The sequence below is a fragment of the Portunus trituberculatus genome, chromosome 31 (genome assembly GCF_017591435.1).
Source record: "Portunus trituberculatus isolate SZX2019 chromosome 31, ASM1759143v1, whole genome shotgun sequence".
In the NCBI taxonomy this organism is placed as follows: domain Eukaryota; kingdom Metazoa; phylum Arthropoda; class Malacostraca; order Decapoda; family Portunidae; genus Portunus; species Portunus trituberculatus.
Window position 1 is genome coordinate 24,237,001 of NC_059285.1, and position 15,165 is coordinate 24,252,165.

General features: G+C 39.7%; 1 protein-coding gene across 2 annotated transcripts in view; it reads right to left on the minus strand.

The window, feature by feature from the left end:
* LOC123511345 (E3 ubiquitin-protein ligase UHRF1-like) overlaps positions 1 to 15,165 on the minus strand; it is an 87,279-nt gene that overhangs the window by 51,877 nt on the left and 20,237 nt on the right. For both annotated transcript variants that reach the window (XM_045267148.1, XM_045267149.1), the window contains exon 3: positions 3,648 to 3,832. In XM_045267148.1, coding sequence (XP_045123083.1) covers positions 3,648 to 3,832 — 185 coding nt within the window. The remainder of the gene's footprint in view (positions 1 to 3,647; positions 3,833 to 15,165) is intronic.

A 15,165-nucleotide genomic window follows, 5' to 3' on the forward strand; every position in this document is an offset into this window, starting at 1 on the left:
GGGTCATCAGCTACTATCCACTGTTGTGATGTGACCCACAGGTGGGTCATACAGGAGTTTTCACATAAACACCTTTTAATCTTGGACATAAAACTTTCCTATAAGAAATCTTCAAAATAGGTATCAAGATTGGACTTTCCTTGACAATCTTCACTGATTTCTTTATATATATATATATATATATATATATATATATATATATATATATATATATATATATATATATATATATATATATATATATATATATATATATATATATAGAGAGAGAGAGAGAGAGAGAGAGAGAGAGAGAGAGAGAGAGAGAGAGAGAGAGAGAGAGAGAGAGAGAGAGAGAGAGAGAGAGAGAGATATATATATATATATATATATATATATATATATATATATATATATATATATATATATATATATATATATATATATATATATATATATATATATATATATATATATATATATATATATATATATATATATATATATATATATATATATATATATATATATATATATATATATATATATATATATATATATATATATATATATATATATATATATATATATATATATATATATATATATATATATATATATATATATATATATATATATATATATATATATATATATATATATAGATAGATAGATAGATAGATAGATAGATACAGTAAGGTCTCGGTTTACGTCAGAGTTATGTTCCTGAAACATGACGTAAGTTGATTTTGTACGTAACTCGAGTTTCCGTACATTCCAAAGCACATTATCGAGTTTTCAACCAATCATTGTTTAAGGTAATTCAGGTAAGTTAAAGGTTATATTGTTATATTATTTACAACTATGTAGGAATATGAAACACAAGCTTGTTTTGGTTGTTGATTAAGGCCGCGAACGCGAAGGATTGCAGGTTGCCGAAAGGGGTTGATGCCTGAGGCCGCCAGGAGGGTGGGCAGGTTGAATATTGTGACGCCCAGGGCGGACAGCGTAGTGCAGTGCGGTGGGAGTAGAAGCGTGGGCAGCGGAGCAGGTAATGCAATAGGAAAGGGCAATAGGGATCAGCAGACAGGCGCAGACGGTGCAAGTGAGCTGCGAGTGTCGTGTGGCCCCGGCGAAGGCTCCCGAGTTGTGATGGGTGCGCGAGCCCTCAAGGTCATCAACCTCCCCGTTGTCATGGAAATGGGCCTCCCATTTTCTTCTTCACTCCCTCACACACAGCTGCTGCCTCCCTTCTCATGTCTTTTAATTATGTCCACTTTTTCTTGTAGTGTAATGGTTTTCCTTTTCTTAGCATCACTGCTGTCACTAAGGAGTTTTCTCTTTGGTGCCATTGAGCAAGATACTAAGAACTTGAGTCAGTAAACGCAGAAGTAGGATTACACTTGCCAGGGGCAACGGTGTGGTGGAACTGAGGCAGGGTGATATTGTATTCAAGCGTGAGGCGGGCGGTGTGGCGGGTAACCACTAGTGACACCTGGCGGCCAACAATAACAATAAATCCCGCGTTTTACGATTAATAAATTTTCAATTTTTTTAATCTTAAATTGCCTTATAGTGGACTGACGTAACTACGAGTTTAACATAACTCGAGACCAACGTAACCCGGGACTTTACTGTATATACATATATACATATATATATACCCGGGACTTTACTGTATATACATATATATATATATATATATATATATATATATATATATATATATATATATATATATATATATATAAAAGGCAACCCCCGCTTAACAAAGCTTCACACAACGAAATTTCGCTACAACGAAGATTTCATTTTACTACCATCTGCCCGTTTAACGAACACCAAACTCGCTTTAACGAAGTTTTATCCAGGTAATTTTTTCCAAGTTTGAAAGCCCCGCTGTATCACGCAAGCCAACAGGCTTTTGAATAGACCAGGAGCTGCCGATACTAAGGCTTGCCTCAGGAGAAATCCTGGGACACATGTGGAATCAAGATCAAGATCAAGCCTCTCATGGACTGTTTAAAACATTAACAGCATCAGCAACAGCTCTGTCTTCCCTCACTCAACTAACCACCAAAATGCCCTGCAATGTGGCCTAGCATTCCTAAGAAGACCAGGAAGTCTCTTACTCTCAGAGTGAAGCTGGATATTATTCACGGACACAAGAGAGGTGAGAAAACTATAGCATTGCTCGCCACCATCTTGCCTCCATTTACTGTCTACTATTTTCAAGTCAGCAGACTCTATTAAGAAGGCTGATGAGACCGTATCTTCCTTGCAAGCTAAAAGAACCTCCTGAACTCGTGACTCTACAATTGATAAAATGGAAAGCCTTGTGGAAATGTGGTACATAAGTTTTGTACGTGATACAATGATGTGCCCTTTGTTTACATTCCACAGGTTGCCAGTTAGTGTCTTTCCCGTTTCACTCTCCCTCCCTTCATAAATTTAAGATCATCAACATTATAAGGTTACATACATACATACATTAGTGTACATTATAATTGCTTAAATTAAACTGCCTAAATGTTTAACTTCATAATTTTTATTTTTATTAAACCTTTCACTGTACTATGATGCACTCTCGCTTTATTTACTCTCAATGGAAGTTCAAGTCAGGGGTTAAACTTGTTATAATCTCTTCGCTTAATGAAGTTTCGCTTAACGAAGTATTTTTTAGGAACGTAACCCCTTCAATAAGCGGGGGTTGCCTGTATGTATATATATATATATATATATATATATATATATATATATATATATATATATATATATATATATATATAGATAGATAGATAGATAGATAGATAGATAGATAGATATAGATATATTCCTGATATTATTTGGAAGAATTGTAAAAAAAGCTGACATTGGTGACCCTTTTGATTTGCATATATTAATAAACATAAGTAAAAAAAAAATGAATAAAAAATCAGTTATACAAATTAACGGAAAAATACTTTTCTTCTTTTTTCTAAGACATATAAGAAAATTATATTATCTTGCATTTTTTTTTTCAAAACATAAAACTTTTCTATAACAAATAATTCAAACTGAGATATCACAATTGGACTTTCCTTGATAAGCTTCAATAATTTTCTTTATTAATCTTTTCGTAATTTAATAATTTTCCTGATATCATCTTTATGATCTTATTTTATCTTATCTCTCTTTCTGCTGGAGTAAGTTGACCATAAACTATGTAGCATTCATTTTCTAAATATGCAAAACAAAGATACAAAAATATATAAACAAATTTAGGAAATGAAAAATATAGTACAGTATAGAGATGCACTGAATATCGACAAATAAAGTATGCCCACCAGTGGGTTGTATCGAAAATAAGTCATAGATATTTCACGGTATGCAATGCAACCCAACAGTGGGCAAACACTTTGAAGATGCCAGTTCGTTTGGTTGTTCTCTCAGACAACACTCTGCTCTTCTCGCTTTGCTAGCTTGACTAGCACTGACGTGACGATAATTTATTTGTATTGCAGTGCAGGCAAGCTAGCCATGCTGCCAATCACAGGGAATGTATTAATAACACACATGCACACACAAAAAGAAATCAATAAAAATAAGTAATTTATCATCTCAATTTAGAGATTAAAGGGAATGATGTAGATAAATATACTGTATCTAAAACATTCCTCATTACTTACCTCTCATCCACAAAATGATATAAGAAGCCATCATCCCCATCTAAGGACTCCTTAATGTTGGGGTTGGGTACTATCTTAACTATCTTCCCCTCCCACCAAGTTCCATCATATAGAGACTTCCCATCAACCAAGTCACCCACTCTGTAGAATTCACTCTCCTTTATCATCACTGGTTCCTGGCTAGTCTGTTGAAAGTGGAAACTCATTACAATCATTATAGTTTTTCTTAATGGTTAATAAGTCAACATAATTCATCTCACTTAATGTCCTAATTTTTCCCTTATGGAGTTGGAAAGCTTGTGTTTCCAGATGAAGTAATCTGATATTCACAATTTTCAAGAAAAAAAAGACTTAAGACATAAAAGCTTGAAGAGAAGCAGGGTGACCTATGTAGTATGACCGCTGAATTAAATATAGAAATGACAGAAAAAGTTAGTTTATATCCCGTTTCTAGGATCTTTCAGGAAAGGATAAAAATATAAATATGCTACTTTCAGGAATCTACACATCTGCTGAATATTACAGAGAACACAAAAGAGTTTAGCAGAAGGAAGATTATCAAAAGGTCTGAAAAAAATATAATAAATAATAAAATGAATATTAGAGAATGAATTTCAGCGATTATAACTGAATACCTGTGGCAGTATTAAGAAAGATTCTTAGAGTCTGTCTTAAAATTGGTCTTGTCTCTTAAAAGCCTTATATCTGAGTCTCAGGCTTGGTCTAGATGTGCTGAGAGGAAATATTAGGTCACAGTTTTAGTGTTACTTTGGAGGATTTGAATCAGTTGCTTTATGACACCACAACAACATGGTGGATCCAGCAGAAGTAAACAGCTGGGTTGAGCCGTGGATTTGACACATAAAATGCTTATGGTGAGGACCAGCAGCATTTTAACACTGGTAACAGAGGGTAGTTGATCATATGTCTTGCATGTGGCCTCCAAAGCTAGATAAGGAGTTGAGCTATGAGAGTTAGCAGAAAGACATTGAGATATGGTGCAAGCAACAGATATACCCAAGAAGTTTGGCAATTCACTTGGCTCTGGAAGGCTGGGCAAGAGTGGCTACTTCATAGATTGAAGAAAGTGACTTAGAGGTTGAGGATGGTGTTGAAATTAGATGATCTATTCCTAACGGATAAAGGAAAGAGGCAATTTGCAGTGTTTTAGGATCTTTAAAACCATCACTGAAAAAGTGAAACTTTTGGATATGATCAAAGAAGGCAGAAGAGGGTGAGTGTCACATATCGTATGAGAGAGAGAGAGAGAGAGAGAGAGAGAGAGAGAGAGAGAGAGAGAGAGAGAGAGAGAGAGAGAGAGAGAGAGTAAATGTATAATTACTGTATAAGGTCTTATAATTAAATAAATTTAAGTAAAATAATGTATATGTAAAGTACAAATATTGTTTGCACATTTTAAACATTCTGGTACCCACATATACACACGAAAATTCCAGGGGGGGGTGGGGAAAATCCTACTTCGCGGTTTTTCACCTTTCACGGTGGTTCTGGTATCCATTAACCGCAATAAACAAGGGATCACTGCATGTCCAAATTTGAGCAAATTTACTTCAAATTTACCAAACAAGGCATGACATTCTGACTCTGTTATGACTTCTATGCTGTTACCCTCTTGTAATTTGGATGATAGTGAACAACAACTGGTAATGTCAGCTATCTCAGGGAAAAATATATGAATTGGGCCACATTTTCCATAGGGAAACCAGTGTTCACTCTGTTTGGCTAATTCACAAGGCAAGTGTATGTGAGATGAAAAGTGAGCCTGTGCTCTTTGGTGATGGGGATGGCAAGTGGAAGCAGACACCAGGACAAATGAGTCACTGATTGTTGGAGCACCATATTTGGTGCTCCAAGAAAAATATTGTCTGACAATTAATCAACAATGAGGAAGTGCATGCAATGAGAGAAGCATTCAACATAAAGATCATGACTACCTCTACAGTGAGCCCCTGGAGCAACAGAGCCTATGAAAAAACAAAATGCAGGAATTGGCAATATACTGAGGAAAATTATGGATGAAAGCACATGTGATTTGGAGGTAACGCTTGCTTGGGCAATGTCAGCGAGGAACACACTCAGTTATCACTCTGGCTTTTCACCAAAATCAACTTGTATTTGGCCACAATCCAGGACTACCAAATGTACATACATGTGATCCTCCAGCATTGAAAAGATTACAAACATCAAATATTGTAAGGGATAAAGGGATAATCTGAATGATTTGAAAGCTGTTAGAAAGGAGCTTCTGAAACCTAAATCAAGTAAACAGTTGTTTAGAGCCTTAAGGTATAATTTAAGGGCTAATGATTTAAATGATCTTGAGAATAGAGATGAAGTATTCAGCAAACATGCTGGAAGTCATGAGTGGCACAGCCCAGGAATTGTAAGAAGAAGAGATGGAAAACAAGTTTTGGTGAGACATGGAAGAGTCTATGTGAAAGTCTGTGTTTTTAGATTGATCTAAAGCCATGGTGTACAGCAGCTTGATGATTGTAACAATGCTGCTGGTGTAGACAGTGCAAAGATAGAACCTATCGAGGAGAGTAGTGATGAAGAAAATGAAGAATCACCTGAGGAAGCTGAAAATACAAGGGAAACTGAAGAGTCATCTGATCAAGTTGAAGTTTAGATTCGCAGAAGATAGTGACACAAGTTAAGCTGGGTAAGCAGATGCAAGGAGTACATAAGATTAGTGGAAAATTGCAATCTAGGCAATCTGGCTGAATTCTGAATAAAGCAGGAAAATCCACAGGATTGTTACAATATCAAATGGGATTTGGATGGTAGTGAAAGTTGGCCAGATGTGCACAAGGACCTTCAGGTGTTGGATGATAATGTGGAAATGATGGTGCTCTTTAACTTTGAGGTTAATTGTACCAAGAAAAAGGAGAATAGGAATTAGCAGGAAAATGATGTCTATGAGGAAGTGGATGATATTGGCCAATATTCCATATCAATTCAGTGGGCCAAAACAGATAAAATGGTTAACAAAAACAAATGTGATTTTCATTAAGGATCACAAAAAAAGGCATTGTCCAATTTTCTGGCAGTCACGGAGGATAAGGTGGGGTTGTCAAATTTACTGTCTCAGCTGAAACACAGGCACTACTGGAGGGCACCAAATCTGCAGTGTACAAATCCAAGATGCTTAGTGAAATCTTAGGGTGTGAAGTTAAACTGTTTTGTGGACAACAAGAGCTTGGTGGATGCACTTTTCTTCAGGGCTCAATAAGCAGGTCAGAGGTCATTAAAATCTAAATGACATAAGATTGAGAACTAATATGGCTGTAATATGAGACATGCTGGAGAAAAAGGAGATTATTGAAGTCATCTGGATACAGATCAACAACTGTCAGATTGCCTTACCAAAAAGGGGGCATCTACTGAGTGCCTGCAGTCAGTTGAGATTAATTCAATCAATCAATCATGGGGAGGCATACACCGGGGGGCATGTCGCCTCACCTACCCTATGGCACTATCCATGCAGTCACACCTAGCAAGTCTCCATGCAGGTTCCCATCCCATGCCAAGTAACTCTCAGCAGGAGGCATCAAATTGCCGCAGCCATGAGTTCTGTGGATGTCCTCTTGGCCTCCTCCATGCTGGGTTATCCCTTTCGGAGACAACCCAATATGCAAGATCAGCTTCTGGGTAGTGTGCTATGTGCCCATACAGTCGCAGCTGGCGTTGACGAACTATGCTGGTTATCAGCCTCGAATCAGTCTTATGGAGCAATCGCTGATTTGACAAAAAGTCATACTAGTGGTACCCCATGATCCTGCGAAGTCATCTACTACCAAAGATATCAATTCGCCTCTTCAGTGTCCATGTCTCACAACTGTTGAGTAAGACAAGGATCACCAGCAACTTGAAGATCTGAACCTTTGTCCATCTGCACAGGTAACGACGTCATATACTAATGTTGAGCAAGTCCATAACGCCATGGGCCAGGCCAATCCGCCGTACAACTTCCTGGCTTGACCCACCATTGTTATGTACTACACTACCAAGGTATGTGAAACTTTCTGAGATCTCAATGTCCTCACCACATGCATGGACAGACTGTATTTAGGGAGGCGATGGCATACTGGATAAGGTGGTGAGCATGGGATCGGGCAGACGTCCACACGTAGGTTTGAATCCCACCATTTGCCATTTATTGAGTGGTTTAAAGTTACCTACATGTCACCAGGTTCTAGGTGGTTACACCCAAGATGAGCTTGGGTGGTGATATGGGTTCTAATATGTTTTTTTTTTTTTTTTATGGGTACCACTATAAATAAAATTGCCTGCGCCACTAATGGGCGGAAGCTGAACAGCGCTTCCTACACACTCTTCAAGTAAGCCTACAGGCACTATAGGCCTCAACCTAAAAAAAAAAAAAAAATTGTTTCATCCAGTAAGCCTCCAAACACCTGAACATTGGTCTTGGGCCAGGAAACCTGGAATCCCAGGGGCTTTGCCTCCTCGTGTAGTGCCTCTAGAGCCATTACCAGAACCTCCAGTGACTCAGCAAAGATTATTGTATTATCAGCAAAAACAAGATCTGTAATCTCAGTATTGCTGACAGATACTCCACAATGACTTTGGTCTACAACTTTGCATAGTAACCAGTCCATGCAAGTGTTGAAAAGTGATGGAGCAAGCACGCATCCCTGCCTCACTCCCGCATTCACAGGAAAGAAGCTAGACACGCCCCCTCCACACTTCACACCATTCACAGTCCCGGAGTAGAGGCCAGTTAATAGACCAATAATCCTTGTAGGAATCCCATGGAGACACAGAAGATCCCAGAGTGACTCTCGATGCACTGAGTCAAATACCTTCTTGAGATCGACATAGGCTGTAAGCATACCCTGTTGAAATTCACATCGGCACTTCACCAGTAAACGATGCACTAGGATCTGGTCAGTTGTTAACTTACCCGCCATGAACCCAGACTGTTCAGGTCTCTGGAGTTTTAGTAAGTGACTGCGGATACACATCAACAGCAAATGGGCAAGCACCTTGCCTGGCACGCTGAGCAGTGTTATACCACGGTAGTTGTTGCAGTCCTGACGGTACCCTTTCCCTTTCCAGATAGGGATGACCAATCCCTTTTTCTAGTCAGGAGGTATGGTACCTGAATGCCATACAGCAGTCAAGACTGCATGCAACCAATGCATCACGGCCTCAACCTCCACTTTGAGCAGCTCCACACTGATGTTACAGATGCTAGCTGCCTTTCCACCCATCAACTTTGCCACAGCCTCTTTGACATCAATGGAGGGTGCCATTTCATCAGTGGGTAGATCAGCATCCAGCATCTATAACCCTGCAGTTTGGAGCTGTTTGCTTGGAGGATCCACCATGAACAACTGCTCAAAGTACTCAGCCCAATGAGCCATCTGCCCATCTGCATCCAATACAAGGCAGCCATCTGCTGTTCGGATTGCACTCACCTGAGATGTGTAGACTTGGAGCGGAGTTTCTTCAGGGCTCAATAAGTAGGTCAGAGGTCATTAGCATCTAAATGACACTCTACATCCTCAGCGAGACCCCTGACATACCTCTCCTTGTCCCTTCTCAGGAGAGCTCTAGTCCTACGTGACAAAGCCCTGTACTGGTCGGGGTTCCCAGCAGTGTGACTCTCCTCAATACTGTCCTGCGTCTCTACTAACACGAAGCCACTCCGTGACCTTAGGTGCTCCCCAATGCATTCCTTGGCAGCCTAAGGAGTCTCACGTTTGAAGGTATCCCATAGCTCTATCAGGTCCTTGATAGTGTCAAGCACTCCAAACCAATTGGAGACTGTCACTGCATACTCCTTGGCACATGTCAAGTCCTTCAGTTTCTCAAGATAACACAGTGTGATCATACCTTGGAGGTTTTCTAGATTTGACATGAAACTTGAGTGTCGCAACAAGCCTGTGATCAGTCGCAAAGAATTCGGCACTCCGAAAAACCGTGCAGTTCGGAAGGATCCTCCAACAAGTACTAACAAGATTATGGTCAATCTCCTTTGCTACACCTCCGGCATTGCTATACCAAGTCCAGCGGTGCAGCGCTGGTCTCTGATACCAAGAACTTGCAATTCTTAACCTTCTGGATCTTGCAAGATTCAGAAGGAAAGAGCTGTTGTCGTTCCTGGTACCAGAGCCATGGGGACCAACACATAGTTCATAGCCAGTTCTCTCAGTGCCAGTGACAGCATTAAAGTTGCCCAAGACAATAAGTGCATAATGGCAGGGACACTGGTCCAGTACAGAGTCGAGTTTGGTGTAGAACGTCTCTTTCTCTTCATTTTCACACACCTCGGTAGGAGTCTATACTGCAACAACAGACATGAAGCTTAGACTGTGCTTCAGCCATAGTCACATTATACGCTCATCAACCTGAGTAACCTCTACAATGGATGGCTGCAGTCTGCTGGAGACACCAATGGCTACCCCCTTGACAAGGTGACCATTGTCTCAGAGAGTCCCACCATATCCACCCTCAGTCTACTGAGCTCATCTGATAGATGAGGCAGTCGGTGATCCTCTGAGAGGCACAGGACATTCCAGGAGCCTACACGTAGAACCCTCCAAAGTTTTACCCCAGGAATAGTCCGACGGGCAGGCACCACGTCTGTAGCTACACTAACACTCCCATAGTTAAAAATAGGGTGAGGGGATCCTCCTGTCCCTCTCAAGACACAGGAATCTTGTGAGCTCTCCCCTGCATCCATCATATGGGTAGGCAAGCCCCTCTGGTGCCTTGGCATCTAAGAAGCTTGCACAGTCAGATCCCCCAGCAGAACTGGATCAGGATCATGGCAAGAGGCTTGCCCGTGCCTAGAGCCTCGCCCTGACCTCTACCTCTACCTCTGGTAGTGGCTGTGGACTTTTGTACAGGGAGGGATTGCAAGCTCCACCCCAACCAGCTAGGTCAGGCTTCGGCAGGGACACTGGTATCCCTGAGGGTAAAAAAACCCTGACTGCCCAAGAAAGGACAGAAAGGGAGGCAAAGACAGCAGAAACACAAGGGGACTGAGCTATGGGACGTAGAGGGCACTCATTCCTCACTTGGATAGAATCCACCCACCACAATAAGTGGTGTGATTAAGTGTTGGCAGACACCTACAACTTTTTTCTTTTTTATGTAAGAGGGAACACTGCCAAGGATAGCAATGTTAGAGAAAAAAAAAAAAGGCCCACAGGAACTGCAAGTTTCCTAAAAGGTCCAAAAGATTCATCCAAAAGCCAGGACAAATGTCTTGACACCTCTCTCTTAAAAGAAGTTAAGTTGTAGGAAGATGGAAATACAGAAGCAAGGAAGGAGTTCCAGAGTTTACCAGTGAAAGGCATGAATGATTGAGAGTACTGGTTAACTCTTGTATTAGAGGGTTGGACAAAATAGGGATGAGAGGAAGAAGAAAGCACAACAACTTTTTTCTTTTTTATGTAAGAGGGAACACTGCCAAGGATAGCAATGTTAGAGAAAAAAAAAAAAGGCCCACAGGAACTGCAAGTTTCCTAAAAGGTCCAAAAGATTCATCCAAAAGCCAGGACAAATGTCTTGACACCTCTCTCTTAAAAGAAGTTAAGTTGTAGGAAGATGGAAATACAGAAGCAGGGAAGGAGTTCCAGAGTTTACCAGTGAAAGGCATGAATGATTGAGAGTACTGGTTAACTCTTGTATTAGAGGGTTGGACAAAATAGGGATGAGAGGAAGAAGAAAGCGTTGCGCAGCGAGGACGCAGGAGAAGGGGAGGCATGCAGTTACCAAGATCAGTAGAACAGTTATCATGAAAATAGTGATAAAAGATAGAAAGAGATGCAACATTTCGGAGGTGAGAAGGAGGCTGAAGGTCAGTCAGTCAGAGGACAGGAGTTGATGAGACAAAAAGCTTTTAATTCCACTCTATCTAATAAAGTTGTATGAGTGGAACCCCCCAAACATGTGAAGAGTACTCCAAACAAAGTTCAGAGTACAGAGTACAAAGTTAGCAGTTGGAGGGAGGAGAAAAACTGGCAGAGATGCTGCAGAACGCCTAACTTCATAGAAGCTGTTTCAGCAAGAGATCAGATGTGAAGTTTCCTGTTCAGATTATGAGTAAAGGAATGACTAAGGATATTCATTCTGGAAGAAGGAGACAGTTCAGTATTTACCTAGTTGTATTGTACAGGGTTCGAGCAGGGCTCATAGTGTCTTGTCTCCACATCTCCATTTATATGTTTTTTCTTTAAAGTTATGCACACTATGTGCTGCAACAATTTCCTTATCCAATGCATTCCATTTTTCCACCGTTGTGTGGAAAACTGTATTTTCCAACATCCTTCACACGCTGCCTCATCCTGATCTTCTTTTCATGTCCTCTTGTCCTTCCATCTTCTTCCACCAACAGCACCAGGTCTTCTTTGTCTATTTTTTTAATATCATTTACTATCCTATACATTGTTATTAGGTCCCCACATTCTCTTCTATCCTGTAAGGTTGGCAGTCCCATTTCCTTCAGTCGTTATTCATATGTGAGGTCCTTTAATTCCAGCACCATCTTTGTAGCAATCTTCTGTATCCTTTCCAGTTTTCTTATAGCTTTTTTAGAGCTCGGAGACCATACCACTGCTGCATATTCCAGCCTTGGCGTATCATGCTTGTGATGATTTTTTTCATTATATCTTTATCCATGTAATGAAATGCCACTCTTATATTAGTCAACATCTTATATGATAGTCCAAATATTTTGTTTATGTGTTTATCAGAACTGAGATTTTCTTGTATGATCACTCCAAGATCTTTTTCCTCTTTTGTCTTCATTATTTGCTCTTGTCCCATGAAATAGTTCCATACTGATCTTCTCTTACTCTTTCCTAGTTCCATTATACTTGTTACGTGTGGTGTTTGTTCACGGCTCCGCTCCACTGCGAGGCAGCGCTCAACAGAGCCTCCCTCAAAAGCAACTAGCATCTATAATTGTCTTTGATTTCCATGCCATTAAAGTCATAAACTTCCTTGAACAAATATGTCTTCAATTTCTTTTTGAAGATATCGATCCAGGCACAACCTTTGATATCACCCGGCAGTTTATTGTAAATCCTTGGTCCGCATCTTACAAATGCTCTACATCTAATGTCAAGGTTATACCTTGGCTCATGTAGTCTGTATGGGTATTCACTCAGCCATGTTTCAGCCAAAGCAAGAATATCCAGATTCTCATCATTAATTAAAGTTCTGATTTCTATTGTCTTGTTTCCAACTGACTGAATATTTAATTAACAAACCATATTTCAACATTGAGCTCACAACATTAGTAGCCATGATCTGTAATATTTCTGATCCTGTCAATCTCGCTTTCCAACACAACACAACAACTATTATTCACCGAGTGGTCAGTATTCTGTTTCTTAAACCTCACACAGTTTATACACTTCTTTGTAGATGTGTAATCCTTGGACTTGTGGTTGCCTGTACATTTAAAGCAAACGGGATGCTCACCATTTTTCTTGGCATTGCAGTTTGCTTCAGTATGACCATACCTTTGACAATGGTAACAGATAAGTGCATGATACCTGTCGCAAACCTGGTAAACTCCCCACTCAAGCTTAATCCTGTCCTGATGCTGATGTGACAGCCGTCTTATCATTGGATCACATTTCATGATGTAATGAACTGTGCCCCCAGCTGCTGGTTTGCAAAAAATATTCTCAATCTTTGACTCGATATCAGGAACTGCTTGAAGGTAGTCATTTCTCACAATGATTGTATCAATGATACTTTCCTTAGTCTCTTCCTTATGGACATTACATAGCATTATCTTGGGTTTAATTTTCTGAACAGATTTAGTTGTTAACTTTTCAACATTCTCCAGTTTCTGGGCTGCCTCATTTCTCAGACTCTCATTGGCAAAATTCATCACAATTTTTTTGCCATAATTAGCAAACTTTGTATCATTAATTTGCATTCCATCCAAAGCATGAGAAACTTCATTCTTCAGATTTGCTTCAGAATCCTGAGTTACCCCTACAACAAGCAGGTTCTTTTTCATCCTCCTCTTCCTCTTCACGTCCTGCCAAGGCATAGAATGTTCCGAGTCAGTAGTATTCAATGACCCAGTCACTCCCGTCAAGCCTTCTGTTGCCTCATCGACCTTGATACTTATCTCTTCTATTCTTGCCATCTTATTATCAACTATTTCCATCATCTTGTCAGCTTTAGTAGTAATGCTCTTCAAATCAGACTTAAATTCCTCAACATCATTGATGAATTTCTTCAGAGACGACACCTCAATGAAGCAAACATCGCACAGATACCTCACGTTGCAGATATTTTCAGATTTAATCCCTGCCAAATTCACACATTTCGTATGAACACACCGGTTACACAGACAACACTTAATGAACTTTGCTGGGTCTCCAGAATCAGAGCTACACTTATAACAGGGCGAAGGTAATAATACTGAAATGGCATATTTCTCCGCCATCTTGGAGTCTTCCACTCATTTTCACTTATTTTCTATCTATCTACAACACTTTCCATAAATGTTCCTGTTTTTTCCTTCACAGGACATTCATAAACAATTGCGCTCAATGAGAAGTCACTGAGAGCCTTTTTTCATGCAATAATATGTGTGAAAAAGCAGAGCACCACTACAGAACTAGCAAGTATATGCATATACATTTCTTGGCATTAAACTCCAATTTCCACTTCTTGCTCCATTCATAGATTTTGTTTAAATCTTCCTGTAACATTAGACAGTCCTCTCTGGTTTTGATAACTTTTAGCAACTTTGCATCATCAGCGAATAAATTCATATAGCTGTTTATCCCAATGTGAATGTCGTTTACATAAACTTGAAACATAATTGGGGTTAACACTGACCCTTGTGGCACCTCGCTGGTTACTTTACTCCAAGATGAGTATGTATCTCTGATCACAGTTCTCATTTTCCTATCCTTCAAATAATCTCGTCCATTCGAGCAAGGTTCCACGCAGTCCTCCTATGATCTCTAGTTTCCAAAGAAGTCTTCCGTGCCTTTTTAATGTCCAGGTATACTGTGTCTACACATCATCCCTGTTTTCAAATCCTGCAATAACTCTGGAGTAGAAGCTTATTAAATTTGATACACATGACCGCCCTGTCCTAAATCCAAATTGTCTGTTCAATATGACTTGCTCCTCTTCTAGAAATTTAACCCATTTTTCTTTGATAATTATTTCACATAACTTCCCTACAACACTTGTAAGTGGCACTGGTCTGTAGTTTAGTGGTTCACCTGCCTTTTCTCCTTTAAATATCGGTATTATGTTGGCTCTCTTCCACTCTCGTGAAACTTTCCCATCATTTATTGAACTTGTAATTATTTCCCAAATTGGATCCAGTAACTGCTCTTTACATTCTTTGAACACCCAGCCTGATACACCATCAGGCCCAATTGCTTTTCTTACTTCCAACTTATCCAGTAATCTTCCAATATCCTCTTTGTGCACTGCAATCTCCTGTAATCCTTGGCAATCCAGTGTCCTATTAGGTTCT